The 15,277-nt window shown below is 46.4% G+C and overlaps 1 protein-coding gene across 1 annotated transcript; it reads left to right on the forward strand.

Annotated features, from left to right (window-relative positions):
- Window positions 1-259: 259 nt before the first annotated feature.
- On the forward strand, window positions 260-15,090 carry DAO (D-amino acid oxidase). Its single transcript, XM_081884626.1, has 12 exons — window positions 260-483; window positions 1,794-1,918; window positions 3,380-3,595; window positions 4,162-4,276; window positions 4,701-4,777; window positions 5,332-5,397; window positions 5,868-5,922; window positions 8,180-8,284; window positions 8,484-8,566; window positions 11,388-11,505; window positions 14,285-14,383; window positions 14,715-15,090. Exons 3-12 carry the CDS (start codon window positions 3,402-3,404, stop codon window positions 14,844-14,846), a joined length of 1,044 nt encoding a protein of 347 aa, XP_081740752.1. The 5' UTR covers window positions 260-483; window positions 1,794-1,918; window positions 3,380-3,401; the 3' UTR covers window positions 14,847-15,090.
- Window positions 15,091-15,277: the final 187 nt, after the last annotated feature.

Below are 15,277 nucleotides of genomic sequence, written 5' to 3' on the forward strand. Positions count from 1 at the left end.
TCAGGGAATTATGGTCTGAAAAGGTTCTGGGATTGATTTCAATTTTTTTTGACTCTTGTTTCCAATTCTTTGGAAATCCATACAGAATCTATTCTCGAGCTGCTATCATGTCTGTTGCTACTGCTTTGGAACTTGCTCCTGTCACCTGCTCCCCCTTCAGCTGACAGCCAGCTCTTCCCTCTTCCCACTTCCTGAATGCAGGTCATGGAACCGAGTCCCAGTTTGAAACAGGGAGTTCTCTCGGGGAAATGCCAACTCTTCAACTTTGGCAGCACAGAAGGTTAAACTCCACCTCATTCTCCCCCATGTTCATTCTACAGGGAACTTTGACCCCTCTTTCCAAGCTCCTGAAATACATAAGGTTTGTGACTAGTCACCTTGCAAGTCGTTCTCAGGATCCAGTCTGGAGACTGCTTGCCTGCAACTTGAGGCCATGGTTGAGTGAAAAAGCATTTCTGGAAAGTGTATTTTGTCAGCAAGAGGGTAACATTTATTTTCTTTCTTTTGACTTGCTAAAAAGAAATGTGCCTGCCTGGTGGTTGTGTGTGCTTGCAGAAAACATTGCTTTCTTTCATTGTTTCTGAATTCTGCCCTTCGAGGGGATTGGCTTGAAAGCAGTAGGAACTGGCAAAGAACTGGCTTGAAAGGAACTAAAAACAGGCTGTGCTTTCCGTATTCAGTTATCTCCTGGGCTGCTGCTGTTTTGCAAATTGGTGAAATGTGGCTTCTGACATGTTAAGTTTTCAGAATTGCAGCTTCCATTGTGAATAATTTTAGAAGTCCCTGCTTCTGAGTCTTTGCAGTTGTCAAGCAAGACATGATGGTGTATGGCAAGCTAGTTCCCCCTAAACCCTTGGAAGACAGAGGAAATCAGGTTGATAATGCCAGCATAACCTCAGCATTTCAGTGATTAAAATGAGGAAACACTTGAAATACCCATAGTTTCACCCAAGGTCAGTCCAAGACATTTTGGCACCTGAGTCGAACCACAAAATGGCACCTCTCCGCTGCCAGGGAAAAGGGTACATGAAGATCTGCACTGGAAACGGGGGGGGGGGCATTCAAATCAACCTCACCCAATGGTTGAACTGGGAATCAAGGTCTGGGGGAGGGGGGAGCTATGAATCATGCAGGGCAGATGCAGAGCCCAGGAGATGCCAGAGGGCAGCCCTCCACCATTTCCTCCCTAGGGGTGGGAGGCCAGCAGACCTCCTATTCACCCTGGGAGTTGTAAAGCAGGCGGTGGATCTAACCTCCAAGGAGCATGCAGCTACCGCCACTGCTGCAACTGTGGTAGCAGCTGCGGCAGGCAGTGCATACCCTGGATGCAGGAACTGCTGCCCCTGTGGATCCTGCCACCCCAGGCTGTTTCCTCATATTGCTTCATTCCAAACAAAACTGCCTGGACACCCATCCCCTACATCACACATTAAAGAAGGCTGTTATCTGTTGCATGCAGTGCTCATGTACTCTGCACTAAAGAGGTTCTCTGTTAACTTTAAAAAACAAACAAACCCACAAAGGTGAATGCAGGAAGCTGCCTTATCCCAAGTCAGACCATTAGTTCACCTAACTCAGTATTGTCTACACCGACTGGCAGCAGCTTCCCATGGGTGCACATTCCACTGCGTGTGCTCTTTGAGTTAAAGAGTGTTGGAATGTTGTTCCAGTGTGTTGTCAGCAGTTCAAACTACACCTTGGCAGCTGTGGGGGTGAGGGATGGGCAGGCTGTGTTCTGGGCGGATGCCTTGCAGTTCATGTGCATTAATTTACATGTGGGCCTTCCTCCCCAGCCTGGTGCCCTGTATAAAAACGTAAGAGCCTCCTGGATCAGGCCAGTGACCCATTGAGCCCAGCCTCCTGTTCCCACAGTGCTGAAGCAGTTGCCTACTGGAAGCCCACCAGCAAGATCCTTCAGGTGAGGAAGCAGAGCAGCCCTCTCCTCCACAAATTCCCAGTCCTCTTTTAAAGCCATCTCAGTTGGTGGCCATCCCTGTGGAAAGGTGCTCCACAGTTCAGCTCCGTGCTGCATGAAGAAATCCTTGTTAAACATCTCCTGAATTCAGCTTCACTGGATGTCCACAGGTTCTAGTGTTATGGGTGTGTGTGTGTGTGTCTCCATCTACTGTCTTTATGCTCCGCGTGATTTTAAACACTATTTATCATGTTTCCCCTTACTGATCTTTACTCACAGTCCCCAAAGCTGCAACCTTTCCTCATAGGGAAAAAGGCTTCATTTGACCATTCCTTGGGACAGTCCCTGGCTGGTTTGTTTGTTTGCAGCAGTCTGTTATAAATTACCGTCCAGTCTATCTTTCAAAAGAGAGCAACACATTTTCTGCTTGTATCAAACTCCAGCATTACCAAGAATATTCACGTTTGATGGTTCGTGGAGGATAAGGCTGCTATGCTCTGCCACCACGGTTGGAGGGAGGCAGCAATTTTCCTGAATCCCACTTGCTGGCAAGTGCAGGAGGGGAGAGGGGTCCTGGGCTTGGCTCCCGCCTGCTGGCTTCCCCTGGGGGCATCTGCTTGGCCACTCTGAGAACAGGAGGCTGGACTAGATGGGCCAATGGCCTGATCCAGCAGCCTCTTCTCCTGTTCTTATGCAAGAAAGCAAATTCTTTTTTTTAAGCTAGCACAGTCCCCCCCCCAAAAAACCCCTCAGATTTTGTTATTCTGGCAATAAGCTTTTCTGCCACTTGCAGGGTTTCTTTCTGCTGTCTTTCTCTGAAAGAAACGGCTGTGCTGACAGAATAGCCATTCAAGACTCTGCCACAAGGGAAGCCAAGTTCTCTGGCCAGTGGGTGCAGAGTTTTGAGAACTGGGAAGCAGCCCTTTCATGCCGGCATTACTGTGCACAGAGGGATCTATTGTTAGCCCCTAAGCAGAAGGAGCGGCATCTGGAGGGTGTGCCAGGCTCTCCCGGCTGGAGTGTGGCACACTGACCTAGAAACTCACCAGCCTGCATGCTTTTGTGCCTTCCAATCCTAGGGTTGCCATATTTCAAAAAGGAAGAACCAGGACACCCCCAAAGTTGTTGAGCTTTTTGGTAAATCTACCAAAGAATAAGATAAAATTGGGATTAAGGAGTTTTCCTGGGATGGGGGATGGTGTGTGTGTGCTTTGTCTTGTTGGTGTAGTAGTGGCAGCACTTGCCCCTCTTCTGAAAGGAAATGCTCTATAGTGGGGGACAAAAAATGGGGAGGTCAAGGAGGGGCAAGGAAGTGAGAAAAGTCCTTATTTTAATCTGAGGAATGTTGGAGGGGATGCAAATAGAGTTACCAAGCCTAGGTATGGCCACCCAGGAATGAGTTCTGCTATGTTTGTTGGGATTTAATGCCAGGTGCACAAAGCTGTAGCCATTTTCTTCCCCCAGGAGAGAATTTAAGCCTCCCACCATGCGTGTTGCTGTGATTGGAGCCGGCATCATTGGACTGTCCACAGCCCTTTGCATCCGTGACCGATACCACTCAGCAGATCAGCCCCTGGAAATAGAGATCTACGCCGACCAGTTTACGCCTCACACCACCAGCGACGGGGCAGCGGGTCTTTGGCAGCCATATCTCTACGACAAGGGAAACACTCAAGAAACGTAAGACCCCTTTCACTCTACAGGACGGTGGAGTCAGGGTTGGCACTTGGCGGTGGTAGAAAATGTCACGGGACATAACAGACAACTTAGAGGGGTATTTGACAAAACATCATTCTCAGTTGGTTGGTTTTGGTTAGTTGAATTTGTTCTGTGACAACCTGCAAGAAGTGAGCTTACAGGGAACCAGGCAGAGGGCCTAGAATTTGGTTGAAACACATGGTACTGTAGCTAAGGTTAACCACAGTTTAGAGTCTGAATGTGATGCTAAACTGTGGATAGTTGAAATCAAAAGCAAATACTTCCCAACTCCTCCTTGCAGACATACTGGAGAAGGGGAGGAGAGGGGAAGCATGCCAGCCTTGGTGGGGGTGGGTTGGACTAATTCCTGGCACAATAAACAATCCACCATTACGGGAAAGGCATTGAATTGGCATATTTGTCTTGGGAGAGGCATTGCATCGAGAGACTCATCCATTCTGTTTTCTGGTAGACCATCAAGTTGCAGGAAAATTTACAGTACAATCCTAGAGTGTGTAATTGTCTGACTGTATTATTTAATATGACAGACTCTGGAATAAAGAGACTTTTGATTATCTTCTTCAACACATTAATTCACCAGAAGCTGAGGAGATGGGGTTGTTTCTGCTCTCTGGATACAATCTCTTTACACAGCCAGTTCTGGTAAGTAACTGATGTTAAATAAGAGCAATTATTTCAAAGGATGTTTGGTCTTCCTTGTAGAAGGAGTTCTGGAGTATTGCATAGACAGATGATAATGGGAGATTGCTTTCAATGGCCTATTTGTATGACACTCAATATGGCTATTTCTGCATCACTGCAAAGCAGAAGGGGAAACACACAACCAATAGTTGTAGGAACATGAGGCCAAATGCATCTCAGGTGCATCTATCTTTGTTAGTGAAATCTATTCTAATTTCTTGAATGACTTGCTCAAGAAGTGGTGCATGAATCACAGTTAAATGACGCCATTTGGTACAAATTATCAATTTTCACAGAGAACAAGGTGACTGGACCAGAGCATCTTAGACATGTGGCCTCTTCTCTCAGTTGCCTTACAACTGGCACAATACTTTCTCCTCTGCAGGACCCATCATGGAAGAATATCGTTTTGGGATTTAGGACCTTGTCACAGAAAGAGCTTGAGCTCTTCCCTGGCTACAGGTATTGATCAATTCTCTCTTCCCTTTAGGTTTTGGGTGTCATGGTTTGCTTTGTGAGATAAGGCTGACACTACCTCTCTGGTGGGCTAGGAGGCCATCTAGAGCAGGACTAAAATGAGGAGGGGGAGAGGTAAATTCCAGTGGCATAAATGACACTCCCTGGATGTGACGGCTATTATAGAATCATAGACTTGCAGAAACCTCCTCCAGCACCATCCAAGACTAACAGGGAGAGTGCCAAGAGGCCCCACAGTGGCCCCGGGCACCGGGAACCACTAACCCTCTGACTCCCAGCCCAACATTCCAGTCACCAGAGGCAAGCAGAACATGCGCTCAAAAGGGTGCATTGCCACTTGAGGACGGTGGATGGGATGGATAGAGTCCACCAAGAGAGAGTTGTTTTCCAGCCTCTCTCAACAACGCCCTCTCCACTTTATGTGATTTCACATGTCTGCATGTAGCCCGGGAACAAAAGCCCCGCATAAGTGAAGGGACCCCTGTATTTCAGATGGTAGCCCATTTCTATGTCCTTATCTTTCATTTCCCTGGTTTCAGCTATGGTTGGTTCAACACAGCTCTGATGCTGGAGGGCAAACGATATCTACCCTGGCTTACAAAGAGGTGTGTATGATATTTGCTTTCTTCTCTCTGTTCTGACAATATCCATACCGACCATGAGAAGGTGCCTTGTCAGAGTTTGACCATTGGTCTGCCAAGCTCAGTATTATCTCTACACTGACTGGCTCTTCAGTTCCCTCCCAGCCCTACCGGGAGATGCCCTTGGGAACGGAACATGGAACCTTCCACAGGCATAGCAGGTGCTCTGCAAGTGCCCTTTGTCCGGAAGAGGCTGCCAGCCAGCCATGGTTCCTGTCAAGATACTCTATTCCATTTCTCCTACTCCGGCTGGCTTTTCAGGGTTCCTCTTGCCCTAATAGTCACCCAGCATCCAGTGCCAACAGTCAGCCAGCATGCTAAGACCTCACTGGGCTCTTTCTAGGGATGTCACCAGAATTGGAGAAGTGTCAGAATGTTAGCCATCAGTTACAGTGGCTCGCTCTGTTGTTTACAAGGCAACATTTGTGTTACAGGTTAAAGCTGCAGAGCGTCAAGTTCTTTCATCGGAAAATTGAGTCCTTCCAGGAGGTTAGTTGGGAATTAAAATGTATTCTGGGAGGGGTATTGATAAAGGCATTTATTTCCATTCTCCACCAGCTGCGGACAGGATTAGATAGAGGGGGAGGGGAGGGGGGAGTCTATCGTTAGGCTTTAAATATGGCTGCATTTTGAGCAGAACTGGAGCAAGGAATTTTGGGGAAGGAGAAAGCTTTGAGGTCTGAGGTTTTTCACAGTCCAGTGGTATACAAAATTTCAATAAATAAATAAATTCTGAATTCCTGCAAGATTGTAAAAATAATAATAATAACAACCCACTCATATATATGTTTACATGAACTGTATTTAATTTTTTGAATAACACAATATAAAAACAAATTAGTTATGATTCTTGCATTGCACAGCACAGGTTTGGATTAGAATTAGATGACCCTTTGGTTCCCTCCCAGCTCTGCTGTTCTATGCTTCTCTGAATTAATGTGGCCCAGTTGCTTCCCTTTACTCAGATTAGCCATAACCCTGGAAGGTGGGACCAGCCTTAAAACCTTTCCACCAGTCTGGAACAGTTCCCCCCTGGCATCTTCAGTGGTCATTCCAATCCTCTCCTGGAGTTTTCTTAAATATGCTTGGATAGAAATATGTCAGTTGCTGGTAAAACGCCATTCTGGAACTTTGGCATCTTTGACAAAGGTTTACAAAAGACAAAGTTGAAATTCTTCAATATTGCCAAGGGACAATGTGTCGTCTACAACACAGGATCAAAGATGATAGGATATTCCAGACTAGGAGTCCCTAACTTTTTTAGCCCTCGGGGCATATTTGGAAATTTTGGAAACTGTTGGTAGCACAACCAAAAACCTTTTTACAAAAGAAAAACCAGCAATGTTCAGATGTGACCCCCCCGACAGGTGAAGCACCCGTGCTCCCCACTCAACACCTCCTTTAAATTATAAACATTGGAAGGGTAGGGGGCATTGGCAGGTGCCAAGGGTTATATCTGAGGGTTCCTTGGAGTCCTTTGGAACCGCGTTGGGAAACCACTTTGAGACACTAGACCAGCCTTGGGTCCCAGCTATTGCTGGACTACAACTCCTCCCATCAGCCTCAGCCAGCATGGCCCAGTGGTCAGGGATGATGGGAATTGTAGTCCAACAATACACACCACACATTATGATGCCACTTTAAACAGACACGGCTTCCCCCAAAGAACTATGGGACCTGTGGTTTGTTAAGGGTACTGAGGCGTGTGAAGAGGCCCCTCTTCCTCTCCCAGAACTACATGGATGCTTGAGCTGAGATTCCTGCATTGCAGGGGGTTGGGCTAGAGGAACATTGGGGTCGCTTCCATTTCTACAATTCTAAGATTCTATGACTCCCAGAGTGAATTAACAATCAATCCCTCTTCACAGGGAACCGCATAGCTCTGGAGGTTTCATAACAACTCTCAGCATCCTTAACACACTACAGTTCCCAGAATTCCTTGGGGGAAGCCTTGATTATTTAAAGTGACAACCTAGTGCTTTAAATGCTTGGTGTGATTGTAAGCCCAGACATCCCTGTGGTGATTACACAGGGTCCCTGGACGCTTCACCGTCTATTGATCCCTGTGCCACCACTTTATTTCTCGCTGCCACCACCCAGGCCCTACCTAGTACAATACTGAGTCCCGTCAGGGTTACATTGGAACATAAACTTCTGTTTATTTATTGCAGTTTAACAAGCGTGTGTAGTTTCATAAACGGTATCGGTCAGTTACAATCATGGGGTGCCTATCCAGACCTATAACTTCCGCTACCTGCTCTCACTCACTAAACCACCTCTCAGATATTTACTTGTCTTCCTAGCTCCTAACTGTTCCTGACTCAGCTTATTTCACTACACTAACTCAACCTACCCCCAGACTCTATCCCAATTCACTCCCACTCCAACCAACCACCCAACTCCCAACAAACTCCCCCTTCGCCCCTCCCAGAGCTGGTTTTATAGTTCCTCTGACTCCACCCCCCTGGGTTCTGATTGGGTAACCTGTTTAACTATTTCACCTCCAGCACTCTCATATGTTAACGTCACAACCCCCAACCATCTGCCCTCTCTCTAGATATTTCTGGAGTATGGCTCCAATAATTTCTGCCCTGCTTTAGGCAGATATGGTGGACTTTCCAGACTATATTTTGCTAAGCAGGACAGAAAACCAGGGTGGCCAACCTCTGGCCTTCTATATGTTTTTGGATTCCAGTTCCCATTTGCCTTCAGAGACAGTAACACCACAAATCTGTCTTTTGCTTAGTTGATGGCTGAAGGCGTGGACATCATAATCAACTGCACAGGGGTTCGTGCTGGGGAGCTACAACCTGACCCTGAGTTATGCCCGGGCCGGGGCCAAGTCATCAAGGTGAGGCCAGGCTTTCTAGGATTCTTTTGGCTGCCTGCAAGAAGGGAAGAAGCTGCCTGTATCTGAAGAAGCACATATCTACCTGCAGACCTGGTGGGGCTATGATGGGATTGATGGGTCAGCAAATCTGTGACATTGCTGCTGGGGTGACTGCAGCAATACACCCTTGCTGTTGCCTCTGCTTGTTTTGGCTCTCTAGGTCGAGGCCCCCTGGGTGAAGCATTTCATCATCACCCATGATGTTGAGACTGAGATCTATAACACACCTTACATCATACCTGGGTAAGGAAAACATAACTGACTATGACAGAATGTCGTCCTCCCCTATTGGATGCCTTCCAGATGTTTGCTCCTCCAGCTCCCATCAGGCCCTGCCAGTGTGCTGCTGAGTTGTACTGCAAAACATCTGGAGGACTCCTCGTTGGGGAAGCCCAATGACATTTGTGTTGTGGACCCAAATAAATGCTTGCTCAGGGTTGGGGAATCTCAAGCCCAGGGTCTGGGTGCAGCCTTCCAGGCCTCTTTGGTGCTTAGGACCCTTCTTGGTCTGCACCCTCACTTCACACCATCTGCTGGCACCCACCTCACGCGCTTTAACCTGCTTGGATGTGTCCTTCCCCTGGGGCAACACTGCTTGCTTGCTTGCCTGGAGGGAGGGAGGGAGGGAGGGGCGTGTGAGGTGCCGGGTGCAGAGATTTCTGACTTTTGTGCAACTGGAATGTAGCCTAATGTACAAAGATAAGTGTCGCATCTCGCCCACTTTTGCCTTTGTGGGGATGGACAGATCTGTCCTTCTGAGTCCTCTCAGTTTCTAATTTTTCCAGCCTTGGATTAAGTTGTCCACATTTCTGCAGCAATGTCTGATTTTTTATTTATTTTTTAATCCTCACAAAAATTCTTCAGCTTTTTATGTGCAAATTTCTCCTAATTAACACTTTTTTCATTAGGGATAGAAGGAGCTGTCCATTTCAGTTATCTCTCTTTCTGGTTTTGCTAATCATAAGTTCAGTTCACATTTTGCAATTTTAAAAAAAACCCTTCATGAAAATTATTCAGCATTTTACATGTATATTTCTGCTAACAAACACATTTTTATCTGTAGGTTTGACTCATGTACACATTTTTGCAAACTCTTTCCCCTCATATGGTGCATTTTTGCATGTTATTTTCACAATATATTCATTTCTATGCACACTGTCACCTAATAAGCGCATTTCTGCAAACATTTGCTGGAGAACTGCATTGCAAGGTTCAGTTAAGTGCAAATTTCGAAGGATGGCTGTACTTTGGTTCTCATGTTGTTTCAGAAAGTGCAGATTTGATACATTCAAGTTTAAATGCAAACAGAATTGAAATTCTCCCTCAACCCCAGCCTACAATTACTACTGGAATGCGGCCCCTATGAGGGTGATTGGCCTTTGGGCTGAAACATTTCCACCCCTTGTGCTTTATGTGTTTTCTTAACCCTTGTTCACTTGGCCATTTCAGGATCTGTTGCCCATCCCAACCCACAACACACAGAGGTAACAGATAGGACAGTAATCATGGGTCACATCCACACCATGCATTTAAAGTGCATGGCTTCCCCTAAAGAATCATGAACTGTAGTTGTCCGCAGTGGCATAGCGTGGATCGTCAGCACCCGGGGCATGGCAAGTCATTTGTGCCACCTAACCCGTGGATTTGCGCCCCCTAACCCATGGATTTGTGCCCCCTAACCCTAACCCCCAGATGTTGCGCCCGGTGCGGCCAGCCCCCCCTGCACCCCCACGCTACACCACTGGTTGTCCATCCCCCCCGAAGCTACAACCCCCATACAAATGACAGTTCCCAGGATTCCTTGGAAGAAACTATGTACCCGTATTTTTTGCTCTATAACACGCACCCGACCATAGCACACACATAGTTTTTAGAGGAGGAAAACAAGAAAAAAAATATTCTAAACGAAACAGTGGATGTATGATTTTTGTGGTTCATGCTGTGGCCACAGACATGTGATCTGACAGTGAGTTTGGAGTAGCCCAATGCAAAAATCCTGAGGATCCATGTGGATCCATGCTTTGTAACCACGTTTTTGCACCACTGCGGCCCCAGGCAACAGTGGGTACGTGATTTTTTTGGTGCAAGATGTAGCCATGGACATGCTATGTGATCTGATGGTGAATTTGGGGTGACCCAGTGCAAAAATCCTGAGGATCCATGTGGATCCATGCTTTGTAACCATGTTTTAAGTGGGGAGGGAAGGAAAAGCACTCAAGGGACAAGGAGCATGTGTGGGGTGTGTGGAGAAGGATGCTGCTAATAATGCAGGAGAGGGGCTTAAGGGGAGAAGGCTCCTCTCCTCTCCCACTTTGCTCCTTTAAAGCAAGCAGGCTCTCTGTCCCTCTCTCCTCCCCACTCATCCCCAGCTTAGCAAGCTGAAAAACTTTGCTGCTATTTAGCAAGCTGAGTGGGGAGGAGAGAGGGACAGAGAGCCTGCTTGCTTTAAAGGAACCAACTGGACAGGAGCCGCTTACACTCGTGTAAGCGGCTCCTCTCCCGCTTTGCTCCTTTAAAGGAGCAGGCTCTCTGTCCCTGTCTCCTCCCCACTCAGCGGCTCTTCTCCCTCTTTGCTGTTTCAAAGCGAGCCATGGAGGAGGGAAAGAAGGGGAACCATGGATCCTCTGCTCACGACTGCAGCAGATCCCCCCGCCACCCGCAGGCATTCGCTCCATAACATGCACAGACATCTCCCCTTACTTTCTAGGAGAAAAAAAGTGAGTGCTATGGTGCAAAAAATACGGTACTTTAAATTGTGTGGATGTGGCCTAAATGATCGCAGACCCCAAAAGGATCTCCTTGGGGCCTCTGGCCATCCTGGAGCCCTGGGACGTTCGTGGTGTGATGCACACAAGCATTGCTTGGGAGACTCAGAGCGTCACTTCTCCCACAGGCAAAAGGAGCAGGAGCAGGATGCTGACACCAAATGCAGTAGACTGCCATTGTGGCTTGGCAGTAGCCCGCCTGGCACACTTGTGTGACTCTTGCTTGACACCATTTCTTCCAACCTGGCTTAGGGCCGATTCCACACACGCTGCCACTTCCCTTTCTGTTTCTGCTGCAGGAGCAACGCAGTGACATTGGGAGGAATATTTCAGCTGGGAAACTGGAGTCAAGAGAACAGCCCCCAGGACCACCAGCGCATTTGGCAAGGGTGCTGTCAGCTGCTTCCTAGCCTCCAGGTACAGTGACCAGCGTGGGTCAGTGCTGCTGCGGGGACTGAGCAGGCCGTCCTGCTCTTCAAGCCTTCCCTGTACACGGGGGAGTTCCGGGCACAGCACAACCTGCTTTGAGTTTCCCTTGGGTTAAAGGAGTTCCTTTATTTATTTTTTGAAATAATATTTATTTGATTTTACAAATTCATTCACACAAGTAATATTATTAAAGACATTAAAATTTACACAAGATTCTTCTGAATCTCAAGTCTTCCCTCCTCACCTCCATGGGTTTTTTAAAATAACTTTTTAAACTGCATAAGTCCATCTAATTTACCATTCTCCATTGTATCCAAAATCTTGTATCATTGCAAGAGTTATTTAAAGCCTGCCAAAGAGTTCAAGTGTTTACAGTGGTCTTTCAAGTACAATATATATTTATCCCATTCTTTGTTGAAGTTTTGATCCTCCTTGTGAGGAATGTGTGTGGTTGCTCACAAACAGCCAGGACTCTGACCTGTCTTTTACAGGTTTTATTGAGTGCAAACTATGTAGAGTGCAGAAGTCCAAAATCCATGTCTGCCTCAATCACTAGCAGATTCCAGAAGTGGTTTCTTCCGGTTTGCCTTCCAGCACAAAAGCCCGGAGAAAACCCCCTCTCCGCCTCTTTTCCTTACGTTTATTCCCCTGGCGAAAACAACTCCTTGGGAGCCGCGTTGTGGCTCATCTCAGGCTGAGTGAGCCTTTGCAACCCCCCCCCCTTCTTTCTTCATCCATTTCTCCTGAGGCCTCGCCTTCACCAGACCCTGCCGAGGTGCAGCTGCTCAACAAAGAGCGAGGCTCTCTGGACGTTCCTGCCTCTCTCCCCTCCCTTGATGGCAGCCCCTGACACTCCTGAGTTCTGATTTTCCCTGGTTAATCTTGCCCTCTCTGCGTAGTCCAATAATTTCATCTGCCAGTCCGCCCTAGTAGCTATCTTGTCATCTTTCAAACTCTGGGTAAGAAGCATCTTTGCTGCTGTTGTAGCATACATAAAGTCTTTTTAGTTTCTTCAGTATCTCTGCACCTACAATTCCTAACAAAAAGGTTTCTGTTTTTTTTAACAAAAGTTATTTTAAACATTTTTTTTCAATTCATTTTATATCATTTCCCAGAATTCCTTTACAATTCCACCCCATATGATAAAAGGTGCCTTCCTTTTCCTTACATTTCCAACAAACATTTGAACTTGTCCTATACATTTTTGCTAATTTACTTGGGGTTAAATATCAGCAATACATCATTTTCATATAATTTTTTGTTAAAGTATAACACATAAATTTAAAATCCTCTCTCCATAGTTTTTCCCAGTGCTTTTTTGTGGGGGGATGCAAGAGTATGCATACCCCTAAACATTTTGTGAATTTTTGTACTTTTGTCCATTTACTGTATTTATTTTTCCTGATTTGAACTATAAAATGGTGATTTTCTTGAGTCAAAATGAGAGTACCCCTAAACATTATTTTAAAGAAGAAAGCACTGGTTTTCCCATGCTGCAAACTGTATATTATACCCAAAATCTCTTGCTCTGGGTTAAAAGAGTTCCTGGTGGCTTAAAGAGTTTGTACCATGTTTGCACAGACAAGTAATGTATGAATGGAGGCCAGTGGCAGGACATGCCTATCTGGTGGCAGACCTATTTCATAATATTTGTATACAGCTTGATTGCTAAAAAACAGCAACCACAAAGAATAAAACAATGAAATTGTTAGTAAAAAGGTAAATTAAAGCACAGGTCAACATTCTCATAGCTCAGTCTCACTGTGCCTCTCACTGTGTGTTTAAGGGTCTCTTGGCTTATTTCCACCTCTAGAATAGATCGCATGGAGTCTGCAGAGGAGGGCTTTTCACATTTAGGGTTCTGTCACTGAAATTGCCTGGATGAAGGGTGGTATATAAATTTAATAAATAATAATGATAATTTGTCCATCCCTAGGCATTAAAGCATCAAATTGGAGCTCTCAGGGGGATGAGGGGTTGTGTGAACCCTGTTAGGATGCTGGAAGCAAAGCTCTATGAGGAAGAGAAGCAGAATTTGTTGCTATCTCTCTCTCCTCCCCCCCTTTTTTCTTTTTTGGCTGGGTTTCTATATTCATCATGATTCTGGCAGGCAGAAATTCAGCAGGTGGGGAAGAGTTCCTTTCAATATTGCTATTGGAGTGTTTGCAGTTACTGAGAGCTTCCATTTGATAACTGTAGTGCTTTGAAGTCATTTCTGCACCCGGTAAAGTAATTTTTAGCTCCTCCCATTCCCCCCACCTGCCTTTATTTTGTCTGCCCCATCCTGTACTTTCCCCAACCCAAGGTGGCATCCCTAGATCTCAGACAGGGCTGTGCCCAAGTCTGTGGCCCAGGAATGGGGGACCCGCAGGGGCCCTCCCGATGTTGCTGAACTACAACTCCCATCACCCTTGACCAGTGATGGCTGAACCTGGCCCTCCAGCTGTTTTTGGACATCAACTCCCATCATCCCTAGCTAACAGGACCAGTGGTCAGGGATGATGGGAACTGTAGTCCCAAAACAGCTGGAGGGCCAAGTTTGGCCATTACTGCCCTTGATGGCAGGCTGGCTGGCGCTGATGGGGAGGGGAGCTGCAGCTTCCTATCCTTGAGCTGGAGTTGCAACACCCCAGTCTTCTACCACTGTGTTATGGCTCTTCCACAGGAAGATTCAGTATAAGCACTGGCAAAGTGGATTGCTGTCCCTACTTCCCATGTTTTCTTACAATTGCCTGCTCTGAATAACCATGCATGTTGCTGCTTCCAGAAAGCCAAAATCATCCATGAATGGAGCGGTCATCGTCCCGTACGGCCAAGAGTCCGATTAGAACACCAGGCTGTTCGCCATGGGATGTTACAATCAGAGGTGGGTAACTTTCCGTATGCATGGTGTGCATGGTGCATTGATTTGTGGAACAGGATCAGGCCTTGCATGGTATCTCACACATGCTGAGGCTAGGACTCTCATATATCCTTGTGGGTGTGGGTGGGTGTGTTACTCTAAGGCTGCAGTCCTGTGTATGAGTAAGCTAGCCCTACTGAAATTTAGTGAAACAAAATGCAGTTCTCTGTGTGTTTGATGTGCGGATGGTGCATTAATCGACTCTGACATTCAGTTGCCATAGGAAGTAATGTTTTCCTTCCTGCTGTTTTCCTTGGTGAAGTAGCTCTTTTCTTGCCTTTTCCTTCTCTCTCAGGTGATCCACAACTATGGCCATGGTGGTTTTGGGCTCACCATCCACTGGGGTTGTGCCATGGAGGTAGCCCATTTGTTTGGGAAGATTCTAGAAGACAAGAGGTTGGCCAAGCCACCCCATGCCAACCTCTGAGCACGTGGCAACAGTTCAGGCCACTTCGCTAACTTTTACTTGCAGGATGGATCTGCCTTTGCAGGATTAAGGAGCTGAGTTTTTAACTGTTTTCATAGATTGTTTTGCGTTGTTTTTCTTGTTTTGCTTTGTTTTTCTTGTTTTGCTTTGTTCTTCTTGTAAACTTCTTGGAGTCTCCCCATCCTATTACAATCAATTGGTATATAAATTATATGAAATAAAGAAATAATACTCTTAAAGATTATTCAAGGAAGCAAGCTGAAGGTATGATCCTCTCTACCTATTAAGACAATTTCTGCCAAAATAAAGGCAGCATCCCTCAGGCTTTTACTATGCTGGTATTGGATGCTTGTTAGACTGTTACACATCCTGAAAGATACTTTACTGCTATGCTGGAGAGCCTATGGTCACAAGCGCACCCTCCTTCATAT

Source organism: Podarcis melisellensis (assembly GCF_964234715.1).
Source record: "Podarcis melisellensis genome assembly, chromosome: 13".
NCBI classification, from domain to species: Eukaryota; Metazoa; Chordata; class Lepidosauria; order Squamata; family Lacertidae; genus Podarcis; species Podarcis melisellensis.

Coding starts and splice junctions, on each gene's coding strand:
- DAO (XM_081884626.1), top strand. CDS start 3,402: ATGCGTGTTGCTGTGATTGGAGCCGGCATCATTGGACTGTCCACAGCC. Junction 5,398..5,867: donor CTACCCTGGCTTACAAAGAG/GTGTGTATGATA, acceptor TTTGTGTTACAG/GTTAAAGCTGCAGAGCGTCA. Junction 11,506..14,284: donor AGCTGCTTCCTAGCCTCCAG/GTACAGTGACCA, acceptor TGCTGCTTCCAG/AAAGCCAAAATCATCCATGA.